Source organism: Solanum lycopersicum, chromosome 5 (assembly GCF_036512215.1).
Source record: "Solanum lycopersicum chromosome 5, SLM_r2.1".
Lineage (NCBI taxonomy): Eukaryota > Viridiplantae > Streptophyta > Magnoliopsida > Solanales > Solanaceae > Solanum > Solanum lycopersicum.
This window is the reverse complement of record NC_090804.1, coordinates 64,312,442-64,327,737: the sequence shown is the minus strand read 5'-3', so window position 1 is coordinate 64,327,737 and position 15,296 is coordinate 64,312,442. Positions and strand designations below refer to the sequence as shown.

General features: G+C 30.6%; 2 protein-coding genes across 2 annotated transcripts; both read left to right on the top strand.

Moving 5' to 3' along the window:
• The first annotated feature begins 1,915 nt into the window (after positions 1 to 1,915).
• Positions 1,916 to 3,883, top strand: LOC101267810 (cationic peroxidase 1-like). The gene is made up of 4 exons (XM_004240007.5): positions 1,916 to 2,211; positions 2,593 to 2,784; positions 3,041 to 3,206; positions 3,300 to 3,883. The coding sequence occupies exons 1-4, from the start codon at positions 2,002 to 2,004 to the stop codon at positions 3,683 to 3,685; spliced, it is 954 nt and encodes a 317-aa protein (XP_004240055.1). The 5' UTR covers positions 1,916 to 2,001; the 3' UTR covers positions 3,686 to 3,883.
• A 6,779-nt stretch (positions 3,884 to 10,662) lies between these two features.
• Positions 10,663 to 15,240, top strand: LOC101264631 (cationic peroxidase 1-like). Its single transcript, XM_069298154.1, has 4 exons — positions 10,663 to 13,747; positions 13,847 to 14,038; positions 14,423 to 14,588; positions 14,677 to 15,240. The coding sequence occupies exons 1-4, from the start codon at positions 13,538 to 13,540 to the stop codon at positions 15,060 to 15,062; spliced, it is 954 nt and encodes a 317-aa protein (XP_069154255.1). The 5' UTR covers positions 10,663 to 13,537; the 3' UTR covers positions 15,063 to 15,240.
• Positions 15,241 to 15,296: the final 56 nt, after the last annotated feature.

Below are 15,296 nucleotides of genomic sequence, written 5' to 3'. Positions count from 1 at the left end.
TATTATTTTTTTAAATTTATTTTATTGTACTTTCTCAATTCTTTATTTTTTGTTATCTTATTCAACAAAACTCGAATGAACCAACTACCTCTACTCTATCTTCTTCGACCTGAGACTCATTTACTTCACTCATTTTTTTCTTGTCTTCTTGCTCCTCTTTGTTTCTTTTTTTTAAATCCCTTATCTTTCTAAAATAATAATAACTGTAAACTTCTTCTGATAATATTATTTTTTTTAAAAAAAAATAATAAATTAATACTAGTTCTTTAGCATCTAAATAAAGAAATTTTTTCAATTTGAGAGTATTATAAAATTTTATTACTTTCATCGTAATTGAGTTTCAACGCGTAATTGTTATGATTTTTTGAAAAGAAAATGATAGATTGGAGGTGATTATTATTTTTCAATTTACTTTTGTAAGTAATTATAATTTTAAAGTAACAATGATTTTATGATATTAATGGTGGAAATGATATAATAATAATAATAACATGATAAAGACAACTACTCACGGTGATGGCAGCTAGAAGGAGAAAGTGAGAAGGACTGAAAAAGGGAAAATGAAAATTGAAGAAAAAGAAAAACAAAAAGAAAAATGAAGTTAATAGAAAGTAAGAAAAAAAGAAAATGAAGATTAAAAATAAATTTAACACGGAGCAAATAATAATCGTTCGTGATTGTACATCTTTTCTTGCAATCGAAAGTGACAAAAAATGAAATATTTACTAACACTTTAAAATTGTTTAAGTAATCTTAAAATTTATAAAATTCAAATATCTTTTAAAAACTGATCTTATTTTAATAAAATAATTACTTATTTTCTCTAAAATATAATAAATCTTAATACAAATATAAAATTTATTTTCTTACTCTGAAATCATATCCAACTAAGGGTGGCAATGAAACAGTGTGGGCCTCTCCCCACTCCGCCTCACATAAATTTATTGGTAGTTGTTTATATCATTTCAATATATGCATGTTAAGTTATGTATTTAAATTTATCAGTTCGTTTTATTTAAATTTAATTAATTGATATAAATTTTATTTTATTAAATTATATAATAATAAAAATTAAATTAATTTAATATAAATATCCTATACAAATAACTTTTTTCCTCCGCACTACCCGCATAAATTCATCCCATTCCACTTCGCATAAGTTTTCATTCAGAAAAGGAAACATTTTTTAAGGTATACATTTAAATATTAAAGTGAATCTTATTATATTTATTAAAATTTTAAAACTTATATTCTCTTTTGTTATGATTAATTAATTAATTTTTTATTCGAACTACTTACTTTTTTAATTCCACTTATAGCAATGAATTCCATTAGCCTACGCGAGGGGATATTTTATATATGATATAATATATAAATGTGTCATTTAACTTATCTTTAAATTATATTTATGTCTTTTAATTTTGTATGTGCACAAATAGATACTTAAATTTGTATAAAGTTGAACAACTCAACACACATGTCATACATGTCATTTTTTGTCCTACGTGGTGTCCTACGTGCATTGTGCCATGTAGGACTCATATGTTTATTTATTTAAAAGTTGAATAGTTAAAATGTCTGTTCGTGCATTATAAAAGTTCAAAATTAAAGTTAAAATTTGAAGTCAAATATAAAATCTAATATATGTATTACATATTTATATTTTTATGAATTAATGTATTCGTAAATTTGAGAATATAAGGTAATAAATCACAAATATCTATCAAACTGGCTGCAATTGGCCTTATATGCACCAATCTTAGGAAAATATGATGCGTCTAATTTTATTTTTTTCAATCTACTCTTAAAAGAAAATGGAATTAAGAAATACTTAAATAATTAAGGTAAACTTTGACAATTTGGGACACTCTTCTGCTTCCTACTACTATAAATATGTGAAGAATTAAGTACAATATTCCACATTAAGCAGTGCTAAGCAATAAACTTAGACAATATCTTTTCATCTTAATTCTTCATTTTATAGCTAATAATTTCTTTGTAATGGCTAACATGTCTTTTTTACTATTACTAGTTATAGTCCCTTTTGTTCTTATTGGAATGAGCTCAGCTCAATTGACTTCCAATTTCTATAATTCTTCATGTCCAAATGTTCTTTCCATAATCAAAACAGCTGTCAATTCTGCTATCGCTAAGGAGTCTCGCATGGGAGCCTCTTTGCTTCGTCTTCATTTTCACGATTGCTTCGTTAATGTAAGTTGTCTTACTTAATCTTCATATATGCAGAGGTGAAATCAGAATTTTTCAATTTCATAAGAGGTCTTGATAAATTGTTTAAACATATGGATTAATTTTGCAATACAAACACAAAATTTGAACTCAAGCTATTGAATCTGTCGAATAACGCGTTCATGCATCCAAGGGTGGAGCAAGAGTGTAGACAAGGACTTCTACTAATCGAACTTAATAACTTTGGCTCTAACTTTGTGTACAAATTATTAATTTTAAACTTAATAATTTAAAATAACAATTTCAAATTTATAAGCTTCGAATTCGGCTTATGCCTCTATAAGTGTCGTGCAAACAAAATTTTCCACATGACAACTTATTTTACTTATTTGAACGTGCATGCAGGGTTGTGATGCATCTGTGTTATTAGATGATACATCAAGTTTTACTGGAGAGAAGACGGCTAATCCCAATAGTGGATCCTTAAGGGGATTCGATGTGATTGATACTATCAAAACTCAAATTGAATCGTCATGTGCTGGTGTCGTATCTTGTGCTGATATTTTAGCTGTTGCAGCTAGAGACTCTGTTGTTAAAGTAAGCTAACAATTTAAATCGTGTAACATGCCTTACAAATTACAATAAATTAAAATACCAACTAGTAACACACATCCTATTTAGTTTATATTTAACTAATAGTTAGGAAAAGGAAAAGAAAACATGTTGACCTTTATAGAAAGCTGAGCATTAGTCAAAGTTTGAATATACAAATTAAATAATTGGATGTTGTGCTTATAAAGTGTATAAATTAGTTGTTGAAACTAATTATATTATATTGTTTATGATTTGTTAGCTTGGTGGACCTAGTTGGACTGTATTACTTGGAAGAAGAGACTCAACCACTGCAAGTTTGAGTAACGCAAATAGTGACATTCCTGCACCAACTTTGAACTTAAGCAGTCTTATTTCTTCTTTCTCTAACAAAGGTTTCAATACCAGAGAAATGGTCGCTCTCTCAGGTTTATTTTTATATTTAAATATAATTAATTTTTAATTAATTTACGAGACTCATAGAAAATATGTTAAAATTGAAATATCTTTGGATTTGACAGGGTCTCACACGATAGGACAAGCAAGGTGCACTACTTTTCGCGATCGTCTACACAACGAAACTGATATAAATGCTTCATTTGCAACATCGATTAAATCGAAATGTCCACAAAGTGGAAGTGACAATAATGTCTCTCCATTAGACACTACAAGCCCAACTACATTTGATAATATTTACTATAAGAATCTGCGAATTCAAAAGGGTCTTCTTCATTCTGACCAACAACTCTCTAGTGGAGGCTCAACAGACTCTATAGTTAACACTTATAGTTCAAATTCAGCCACTTTCTTAGCTGATTTTGCAAAAGCTATGGTGAAAATGGGTAATCTTAGCCCACTTACTGGAACCAACGGCCAAATTCGTAAAAATTGCAGGAAGACCAATTAAGATTTCGTATAAAAACGAGATTTTTCTAAAATTTAATCTCGAGATTTCAAGTGTTTTCTTATATAATATGTATTTCCTTTTTGTTTAATCGCGAACTTTGATGTTCTTGTTTTGTTAATTTGGAGGTAAAGGTGGTAAAGTTCCCCCTCCGATGTGTAATTTTCCAACGGTTGACTTGATACAACTTTATTTTATTTAGGGAGTGTGTCTTAAATGTTTTCATTTTTATTTTATCGCATAGATTTTGATGTACCATGTAAGTTTCAGAGATAATCTCCTCCATTATTCATCCATTATCTCAACAAATTTTCCATTTTGATGATAACCATGTCATCTTCAGGATATAAGAATCGACCTTGATCAATATAAGTCTAGGGACTCAACGTCTACTCAGTGTAACCCTATAAATAACTAAATATAAGAACCTTGGAAAGTATTAATGTCTCTAATGGAGGTTTTCTAATATTCTAATCTAAGAAAAATCAACACTGTAAAAAAATAAAATGTGTATTGAATTGAATGAATCTTAACTTGAGTATACATGTACATATGTACATCTCCTTCTAACTGCTTAACGGAAAGGAACAATTACTAATTTGATTCTCTAACTAATTACTCTGCCACATCATCTAGCTACTAACTAACTTTTGTATCTTCAATACTCCCCCTCAAGCTATATGGTGCAAACATATTGTACACACCAAGCTTGGATAGTAAGAAATCATGTTGAGTCCTCCCCAAACTTTTGGTTAACATATCTGCTAACTGCATTCTAGATGGTACATAACTTGTTTGAATAACACATTTTTGTATTCTTTCGCTAATGAAATGACAATCAATCTCTATATGTTTGTTCTTTCATGGTGTATAAGATTAGCAACAATCTGAGTGTTGCCTTACTATCACAGAATAATTTGGCTGACAACTCGAACTCCACCTTTAGTTCTTTATATAAGCCTACTAACTAAACCATTTCTGCCACAGCATTAGCCATGCTCCTGTATTCTGCTTCAGCCGAGCTCCTCGAAACTGTATTTTGTTTCTTTGATTTCCATGGAATCAAAGAGTCTCCAATCTTCACAGCAAATCCACTCACAGATCTTCTTGTTATAGGTCATGTAGCCCAGTCAGCATCATAGTAGACAACCCCAAACCTGGTGCATTCTTTAAGTACCTTACCACTCCTAAAACCCCATCCATGTGGGATTTCTTTGGCTTATGCATAAACTGGCTAAGGTTCTATACTACATAGCTAATGTCTGGCCTTGTCATTATGAGAAAGAGTAGCTTACCAACCAATTTCTGCTAACATGTGCGATCATTAAGTATCACATCCTCATGTGTTTCTTGATACTCATAATACATGTCAAACTCTTGACTTGTGAACCTCTGATTAATCTCTAAAGGAGTACTGATTGGTTTGGTTCCTTCCAATCCAAAATCTGAAATAAGATCCAAAGCAAATGTCCTTTGATTCACAATAATGCATTCCTCATTCCTAGCAATTTTAAGACCAAGGAAGTAACTCATATCCCCTCAAGTCCTTGATCTTGAAAAGAGCTTGAAGTAGTCATGGAGTAAACCAGAACTCTTATGGAGCAAAAAGTAGTCATGGTGACCCTGAACAAAACCAGAACCAATAAGAGTTTCACACAATTTCAAATTCCACTATCGAGAGGCTTCCTTCAAACCATAAAGTGACTTTTGAAGTTTACAAACTTTGGACAACTCCTCACATAATAGACTAGGATGAGGGACATGTAAACATCCTCATCTACATCACCATGCAAGAAAGCATTAAAAAGATCCATCTAATGTAAAATCCAACCATTCATAGCTGTCAGAGATAGAACCACCCTTACAGTAAACATTTTGACAACAGGGGAGAAGGTTTCCTGATAATCCAACAACTTTTATTGTGTGTAACTTTTAGTTACTAGTCGTGCTTTATATCTATCCACCTCACCTTGGGCATTAAACTTGACCTTATAGACACATTTGCAGCCAATAAATTTCTTTCCAGGAGGTAATGTAACCAGTTGCCAAGTATGATTATCATGCAAGGTTGTAATTCATAGCAAGGACCCACTGGGGATACTATATGGCTTCTGCATAAGAAGCAGGTTCTCGTACAACAGAAAAATGACACCAAGATTGATAGTAGGAAGGAGAAATAGAGGCGTATGACATGTACGTAGAAATGGGATGTGTAGTAGAACGGGGCATTGAACCAGAAGAAGAAGAAACAATGTGAGGAAAATCATGCAACCAGAAGTATCATGTGAAAGAGATGCAGAAGGATGAGGAGTCATATCAGGAGCTTCAATGATAGAAAGAACAAGTACTGCAAGCCTCTCATTTGTATGACGAACAGGTATTGTAATTCTGTCAAGAGAAATGTGTTGATCATCATAAGCAAACATGTCAGAAATATTATGGACTATAGGTGTTGGAATTCAAGACCTAGTTGAAAAGGGTATTCATTCTCTTTAAAAATAACATTCTTACTAATAAAAATAGATTGGGTGGAAAGGTTATAAAGTTTGTACCCCTTTTGTGTAGAAGAATAGCCTAAGAAAACTGACTTAATGAACCTAGCACCAAACTTGTCCCCATTTGTATTATGACTAACAACATAACACAAACACCCCACAACTCTAAGATGTTGCAAAGAAGGTTCCCTCCCAAAAAACATAGCAAAAGGAGACTTTCCAGAAAGGGCAGGTGATAGAACTCTATTGATCAAGTACACAACACTTTGGGCACACACCCAAAACTTGATAGGCAAATTGGCCTGGAATCTAATGGCCATTGCAACCTCAAGGATTTGTCTATGCCTCCTCTCTATTACTCCATTTTTTAAGAGTATAAGGGCAGGAACTTTGATGAATTATACTAGTAGCTTTCATCAATCACCACAATGAAATTTAAAAAATTTAGAACCATTATTACTTCGGAACACTTTCACATGACCATTAAACTGTCTGTGTATTAGATTAAGAAAATCCTTCAATACAATGGAAACATCACTTTTCATTTGAGAAGAAATATCCAGACCATCCTACTACAATCATCTACTAATGTAAGGAAATATCGATGACCATCATAAGTTGGAGTTTTATATAGACCCCAGACATCACCATGTACCAAGTCAAACACAACATTACATCTACTAGTGTTTTGGTTTGTTTTGCCTAAGGACAAATACTACATAAAGGTTGTTTTTAAGCTGGAAGATGTGGTAAATGCCTTTGTTGAAGAATTCTGTGAGGAATGTGTCCTAATCTTCCATGCCACAAATCAGCAGTGTCCATCATGCTTAAAGGAGTTGAGGGTGCAATAACAGTATTAATATCGTATGACCAATAGTATAAGTCATTCTCTAAATTACCAGTATTCTTCACCTCCCCAATGTGAAGGTCCTGCAGCACATAATGGTAACCATACAACAATGAAGCTCTTTGGTCAATTGAGAAACTGATAACAAGTTGTAACTAAAATTAGGAATGTACAAAACATTAGATATGTTCCCTTGCTTAAGTTTAGACTTCCCAATGAGAGCAATAGGTATTTGTTGACCATTAGGTAAATAAACCTTATGAGATTCAGTTGGGGATACATTTTGAGTCTCATAAAGCAACCTGTGGTTGGATACCATGTGGTTAGTAGCTCCCCTGTCAACTATCCACCTAGAACTAGTTGAATTATGTATTGCAGAGCAATTTATAATACCTGAAACATCTGGAAACTGAGATCCATGTGAAACATGGTGACCTCCTCCCATGAAAGCCATATTTACTCCTCTTCCTCCATAACCATGTCCAGAATTATAATTGTCCACTATAACTTGATTGTAACCACCAGGTTCTTGAGATGCAGATGGGATGAAACAGGTAGAATCACCAGATTGACCATGTTCTCCACCATGTGTACATACCTCTCATGCATTATGATTCAGAGGAAAAGATAAATTTCCAAAAGAAGGTGCAACCATATGTCCTACATTATGAACATCATATTCAGAATTAAACAATTGAGGATTCTAAGAGGTAATAGATGTATTGTATTGCACATTTCATCCCTCTTTCTTCTTCCCTTTAAACCAAGGAGGATATCCTACAAGCTGAAAACAATCACCTTCATATGAACTTTTGACTTACAGTGATCACAAAATGTATTAGGATTCTTGTATCTAGGTTTTGAAGGTTGTTTAGCAGTCAAAAAAGATGTGACATCGTTTTCTTCAATTAAAGTTTTCATCCCCATAGCATTGTGATCCCTATCATATTTCTGACTTTCCTCATTTTTTATCATAGCATATGCTTGATTAAGAGTTGGTTTAGTTGTTTTCATTAAAATTTGCCTTCTCGCCTGAGAATGTGATTCATTCAATCCTCCAAGGAATTGAATCAGTCGTTGTTGTCTCAAATGCTCAACATCATCCTTCGATTTTGGGCATTCACAACTCGAAAATATCACCATTATATCAGAGTCCGCCCATAACTCCTTCAACTTTGTAAAATAGTATGAAACATTAGTTTCTTGTGCAATCGTAGCTATCTCTCTGTGTAATTGGTAGATACTTACACGATTGACCTTATCAAATTGTTCCTGCAGATCCTCCCAAACAAGAGATGCATCAGACAAGTACACAATACCACTCAAGAGACTAGGAGCAACAGTGTTCATGAGCCATGACAGAACAATAGCATTACAAGTATCCCACTGATCATGAAACTTAGCTGTGAAGCTAGCCTTCTTGCAAGTTTTTGTCGCAAACCCTACTTTCGTTTCGCTTGCAAAGCAATTTTCATCGACCTCCAGCACAATTCATAATTCTTTGTCCCTGTCAACTTAAAATGACAAAGTATAGATCCTGGAGCATTAGATGGATGCAAGTATAAAGGATGAGTGTAAGGAATAACTAGCTCCGTAGCCATTGATGTTGAATCGGTAACTTGCTCTGATACCATATTAAAGCCTCTAATTGAGGTTTTATGATATTCTAATCTAAGAAGAAGATCAACAGTGTAAAAGAATAAAATGTGTATTGAATTGAATGAATCTTAACTTGAGTATTCATGTATATATATATATATATATATATATATATATATATATATATATATATATATATATATATCCTTCTAACTGCTTAACAGAAAGGAACAGTTATAACTAATTTGATTCTCTAACTAATTACTCTACCATATCATTTAGCTACTAACTAACTTTTGTATCTTCGATAGAAAGGTTTTAGTATGTTTGTTGCAAACATCAACATCAATAATGAATAATTGTCACAAGGACCAATTTCTTTGATCAGAGTAACTAAATGAACATCTTTTAACTTTTCCTTTTGTCAATTGTCATTATCGAGAAGACAAAATGTTAGGTTAAATATGATAAATATACAATATCAAAATCATGGTCATTTAGGGTACAATAATATGAACATAACACAGGAAAATCAATGAAAGATCTCACCACCATATGGTGATAATTTTTTTCAAAAAAGTTTGTTTAAAAAAAAAAGAGTGAAGTAGGTTTTCTTGTATGAGTTAGTTTGCTCGGATTGGATTACATGTAATGTGGATTCGAATTCAAATTCAAATTCAAATTCAAATCGTGATGATAACGTTCTTTTTGGAATTTGTTGGATTAAATTGCATTGAGATTTATCTATACTGACTATATAAACGTGTCATAAAAGACACAAAATGAAAATTTAAATTGAATTTATATTTTACTCTTATTTTGAAGGAGAAAAACACAAGATTCGGTGGTGGCTAATATTTCATCGCTAAATATAAAAAAAAAATCATGTTAATCCTATTAAGCTACAAATTGGTGACGGACTATAAGAAATTTCAATTAACTAGAAACTTTTTAGCAATAAATTAACTAAGGATGTCGAAAAATTTCACTAATTTCGCAGTTGTTCAGAAATGAATATCAGCGATGGAGCTAGGTGGGGGTTAATGATTTCGGAAGAATTCACTGACTTTTTCATAAGCCCTATATCTGTTTTAAAAAAAAATAAACAAATATATATGTATATTAACATGTGAACCCCTAAACGAAATTAATTTAAAACCCCAAACTCTTAAACTTGGCTCCACCTTTGAATTGAATACGAAACAAACGTTGGCTATATTTTAATTGAAAGAACATCTATAATTGGCATGGGATGAATGCATAATGGCAAATTAATGTTCAACTTTTGAAAGTAGGGGGAAAATTTCTTTGATTGATTAATATGTAACATTTAATTAATCAACTTGCATGCTTTAATGTAAATAATAAAGGTTGATTAAGTCAAATATATTCATCTAACCCTAATTAGTGCTTGGGCTTTATATAATTAATACTCTCTTTCATAGTCTTGATGAAATAATAGTACAATAGTCCAACTTGGTTTCGACCAGAATTTGAATACAAATATTCTTCAGTATAAATTGAATGTGATCGATTAACCACTCTATCTTTTCTTTTCTTTTATAATAATAATTATTGTATTTTTTTTTAATCTATAATCCTACATGCATTATATTAGAGTAACAAAAGAATAAAAAATTCTTAGCTAGAGAATTAATTAGGTAGTTTATTACCACTGAATATCTCTTTTGGTTTTTTTTCTTTTAGAATGTTTTTCCTTTGGAATTAAAAAAAAAAAAAAAAATTCTTTAGCTACTCTCAATTCATTTTATTTTCCTGAAAAAACAAACAAGAAAAAGCACCAAAAGGTCTGGTAAATATTCATATATTAAATCAAGCCTTAACCAGCTTGGGATCCTAAATACCCGTACGATGTTTGAGTTGACTTAAAAGTTGATCAAGTTTACTTTTAAGTCCGTTTTTTACTTCTGAAGTTTGTCAAATATAAAACTAGTTTAAAATAAGTTAGAAAGTGTTTGACAATATTAAAATAACTTAAATAAGTTTATAATCAAAAACAGGTCTCTCCTATTTTTTTATTTTTTTTTTTGACTTAAAAAAATTATTTAAAATTAATTTTTTTTTTAATTTAATCTAAACGGACTCATAAACCACAAACCATACACTTATTGGAGTTATACTGTGTATCAATGGTTGACTTTGGGCCAAATTTAAGTGTCAACTGCCTAAGTTAGAAATTATTGTGACTTTTAGAAAGCAAATGTAAAACTAATTGAATATTTGCAAGTTACATTATTATAATTAAATAATAATCTTATAGTCAAATAGATATCCATTTTTGCATCTAGAAATGCAAGAATAAGGAATTTTAGCATTAAGATAACTCAAAAGTTGGAAAAAATTGATTAACCAAATGATTAGTTACGCGGTTTAATTTAGTCATACTAATTGTTTAAACCTGCTAATTGACATGAAAAATTCATAACAGAATCTTCTTCTCTTTTCTCTATTAATATTTAATTTAATTTATATGTTCTAATAAGATATATTTTTTTACAAATAATTTAACGGATTGTTATCATATACGAGTAAATCTTTTTTAGAAAAAACGAAAACTTATCTAATATTGAATATGAATTTAACTTGATGATGTAATTTTATTTAGAATATTAATAGTGTACTAAATTTAAAATATTATATAATTGAATAAATTAATGAAAAAACAGGTTATTCTTGATATAAATAAATGTATAATTAATTAGACCATGTATATTATTCTAATTTGACCAAATATATTAAAGATTCTCCATTGTTATTGGTTTCATACGATCAAGAAAGAAAGAAAAAATTCGTATATACTACTTCCTTAATTTGACCAAATATATTAAAGATATTACCTTTGTATATTAGAAATAATTTAATTTATGAGTCTGTTTGGCTCAGCTTAAAAGCTGATCAAACTGACTTAAAAGCTGGTTTTTGACTTATTTAACTGTTTGGCAATACTCAAAATAGCTTATTTTAAGTTAAAAAAACTTATTTTAAGCCAAAAGTTAAAAGCTGGGGTAGGGGTGCTTTTTTTTTTAGCTTATAAGCTGTTTTAAGTTGACCACATTTTTATGTTTTTTCCCTTAATATTTTTATACAATCTCCAAATTACCCATATAACCCTAACATCTCTTTCTTCTATTTTTCCCTTTTCACGTTTGGCATAACAACTTCAGCACTTTTATCCAAACGCACAACTGCTTATTTTAAAAATAAGTTTCAGCACTTTCAAAAGTACTTTTTTAAAACTGCTTTTATTAAGCCCATCCAAACGGGCCCTATAACTAGAAAACAAAAGAACTCTAAATACTACTATCATGTTTTAATTGATATGGTACACTATTCCCTCTAATGTGACATTTTCTTTTATATGGGAAATGCATAAGTAACCTTCTAGACTATAATTAAAATTTTAGAGATACATATTGATTAAATTAAGGTTATATTATCCTTTGAATTTTTTTTTATAATGTTATACACCTTTTATCTTACGTGAGACACTCTTTGACTCCATACAATTGAGGCGCGTGAGAGATATTTAGATGTCACGTCAACAAAATATACACAAAATTAAAAAAAATAAGTTTAGGAAATAATAGAACCTTAAAATAGTTAAGATGTGTTGAAATTTCATTCATAGTTTTGAGGGATACGTGTGCATTTTTCCAGATTAGAAATATAACTTAATGTTAAAAGTTCTAAAAGTATCAAAAATATCTATAAGTCAAAATGCTTTCAAACTTCAGGGCCAAAGGAATTAGCTCAAGTATTCATGATATTTTCCAACTCATTTATTTAATTTAATTATATTTTGGAGTAAACTTTAGGAATAGCAAATATAAAAATTATATTAGTGCTTTATAGTAGAGCTACAGTTTTGCTATGGATTATCTGATTGTGTAAAATCACATGCATTTGATTTGTACTATTCACAATAATTTGTATACACCGCAATAATTTATATAAATCGGGTGTCTGTGTCTGTAAAAATTGTGTTTATATATGTATATGTACTTTGTGTTAGACTAGAGTAGCGAGCGAGATTAGGAGAGAGAGGAGAGACGCGAGCGAGAGAGGACATAGAGGGGAGAGATGTTAACTGTATATGTATATCGTTTAGATAATTGTATATATATAAATACTATGCATATGTATCAATGATTGTATTTGTATATCTGAATAAAAATTGAAAATTTGTATACAATTGAATCGAGTTAAAATATTTGTATTTGTATATCAAATCTCTCTCGTGCTTTATACAAACAAAATTTATGCATTGAATTTTGTATAATTTGTGTTTGTATAAAGCGAGAGACAAAGACAAAAGAAAATTGAGTTATATTTGTGTAATTATAAGTGTGCAGGACGAATATATATGTATTTGTATTTGTATATATAGTTTCTCTCGTTTTATACAAACACAAACATAATTTATACATTTGTTTTCGTATAACGTGAGAGAGGCAAGAGAGAGTGACGAATGAGATTTAGTAATAAAGGCGAATGGCCAAAGAATTTCGCTTGGAATTAAATAAAACTTTGCTTATAACATTTATTTTGAATTAATAGCTGAGTCATTCCCTTTTCTTTCTAACAGCAGATTGGGCAAAACCAAAAAAAAAAAATATATCAAAAAACTCACTTGCTCCATTGATTGGCCTACAATTAGTCTAGAAAAATATGGTTTGTTTGGTAATGCTGCAAAGTTTGAATCAGTTGGTATTTTTTCAAAAACTCAAAAAGAAAAAATGGAAATATATATATAATAATTAAAAAAAAAAAAACTGGGCACACTCTTCTGCTATAAATATGGGATGAATTAAGTACTATATTCCACATTAAGCAGTGCTTAGCAATAAACTTAGACAATATTCTTCTTTTTTTACTTCTAATAATTTCTTTGTAATGGCTAACATATCTTTTTTACTAGTACTGATTATAGTCCCTTTTGTTTTAATTGGAATGAGCTCAGCTCAATTGACTTCCGATTTCTACAATTCATCATGTCCAAATGTTCTGTCCATAATCAAAACAGCTGTGGATTCTGCTATTGCTTCAGAGTCTCGCATGGGAGCTTCCTTGCTTCGTCTTCATTTTCACGATTGCTTTGTTAATGCAAGTTACCTTACTTATTTTGCTCACTCTGTCTCAATTTTAGCAACAACTCTTAATTTTTGAAAGTCAAACGAGTATTAATTAGTATTGAATATGTAGGGTTGCGATGCATCTGTGTTACTAGATGATACATCAAGTTTCACCGGAGAAAAGACTGCAAATCCTAATAGTGGATCTATAAGGGGATTCGATGTGATTGATACTATCAAAACTCAAGTCGAATCATCATGTGCTGGCATCGTATCTTGTGCTGATATTTTAGCTGTCGCAGCTAGAGACTCTGTTGTTAAAGTAAGTTAACAATTAAAATGATACTCTTTTTATTTTTATTTTGTGTATATTAATTTAACTAAGCATTAATCTACGAAAAGAAAAAAAAATATTATCAAAATTTTGGTTTTCCTAAGCTATATGCACATGTGACATGCCTTACAATAAAATAATTATAACGAACACCCCATATGTAGTTGATGGATTTTCCAAGGAAGTTATTATAAGCATGTGCAAATATATTTTCTAACTAATAAACTTGTTGGTTAGGAAAAGGAAAAGAAAGCAAGTTGACCTTTATAAAAAAAAAAGGAGGGACATTAGTCAAAGTTTTGATATATATAAAAATTATATATTATATTTTATTAGTTTTTGAAAACTAATTATATTATTGGTGATTTTTAGCTTGGTGGACCTAGTTGGACTGTATTACTAGGAAGAAGAGACTCAACCACTGCAAGTTTGAGTAACGCAAATAGTGACATACCTGCACCAACTTTGAATCTTAGCAGTCTTATTTCTTCCTTTTCTAATAAAGGTTTCAGTTCCAGAGAAATGGTCGTTCTCTCAGGTTTTTTTTTTTTTACATTAAATATTTTTTTTAAATCAAGTCACGAGATTTGCGTACGCTAAATTGATTTTTTTTTGGGATTGTACAGGTTCTCACACGATAGGACAAGCAAGATGCACTACTTTTCGCGATCGTCTCTATAACGAAACTGATATAAATGCTTCATTCGCTACATCGGTTAAATCGAACTGTCCACAAAGTGGAAGTGACAATGACATCTCTCCATTAGACGCCACAAGCCCAACCACATTTGATAATATTTACTATAAGAATCTGCGAATTCAAAAGGGTCTTCTTCATTCTGACCAACAACTCTCTAGTGGAGGCTCAACAGACTCTATCGTTAACACTTATAGTTCCAATTCAGCCACTTTCTTCACTGATTTTGCAAATGCCATGGTGAAAATGGGTAATCTTAGCCCACTTACTGGCACCAATGGTCAAATCCGCAAAAATTGTAGGAAGACCAATTAAGATTTTTCACAGAAACGAAATTTTAAAATCTAATTAATCTCGAGATTTTAAAATCTAACCAATCTCGAGATTTCAAGTGTTAGCTTATGTTTCCCCTTTTGTTTTATCAATAATTTTGATGTTCTATGTTGTATGTTTTCTCAAATCTTTTAATAAAGTGTTGATTCAATCTCTGAAATTTATTTACGAAATAGTTTGAAGAATAACATCGTGAACATTCAACATAAAAGAGAA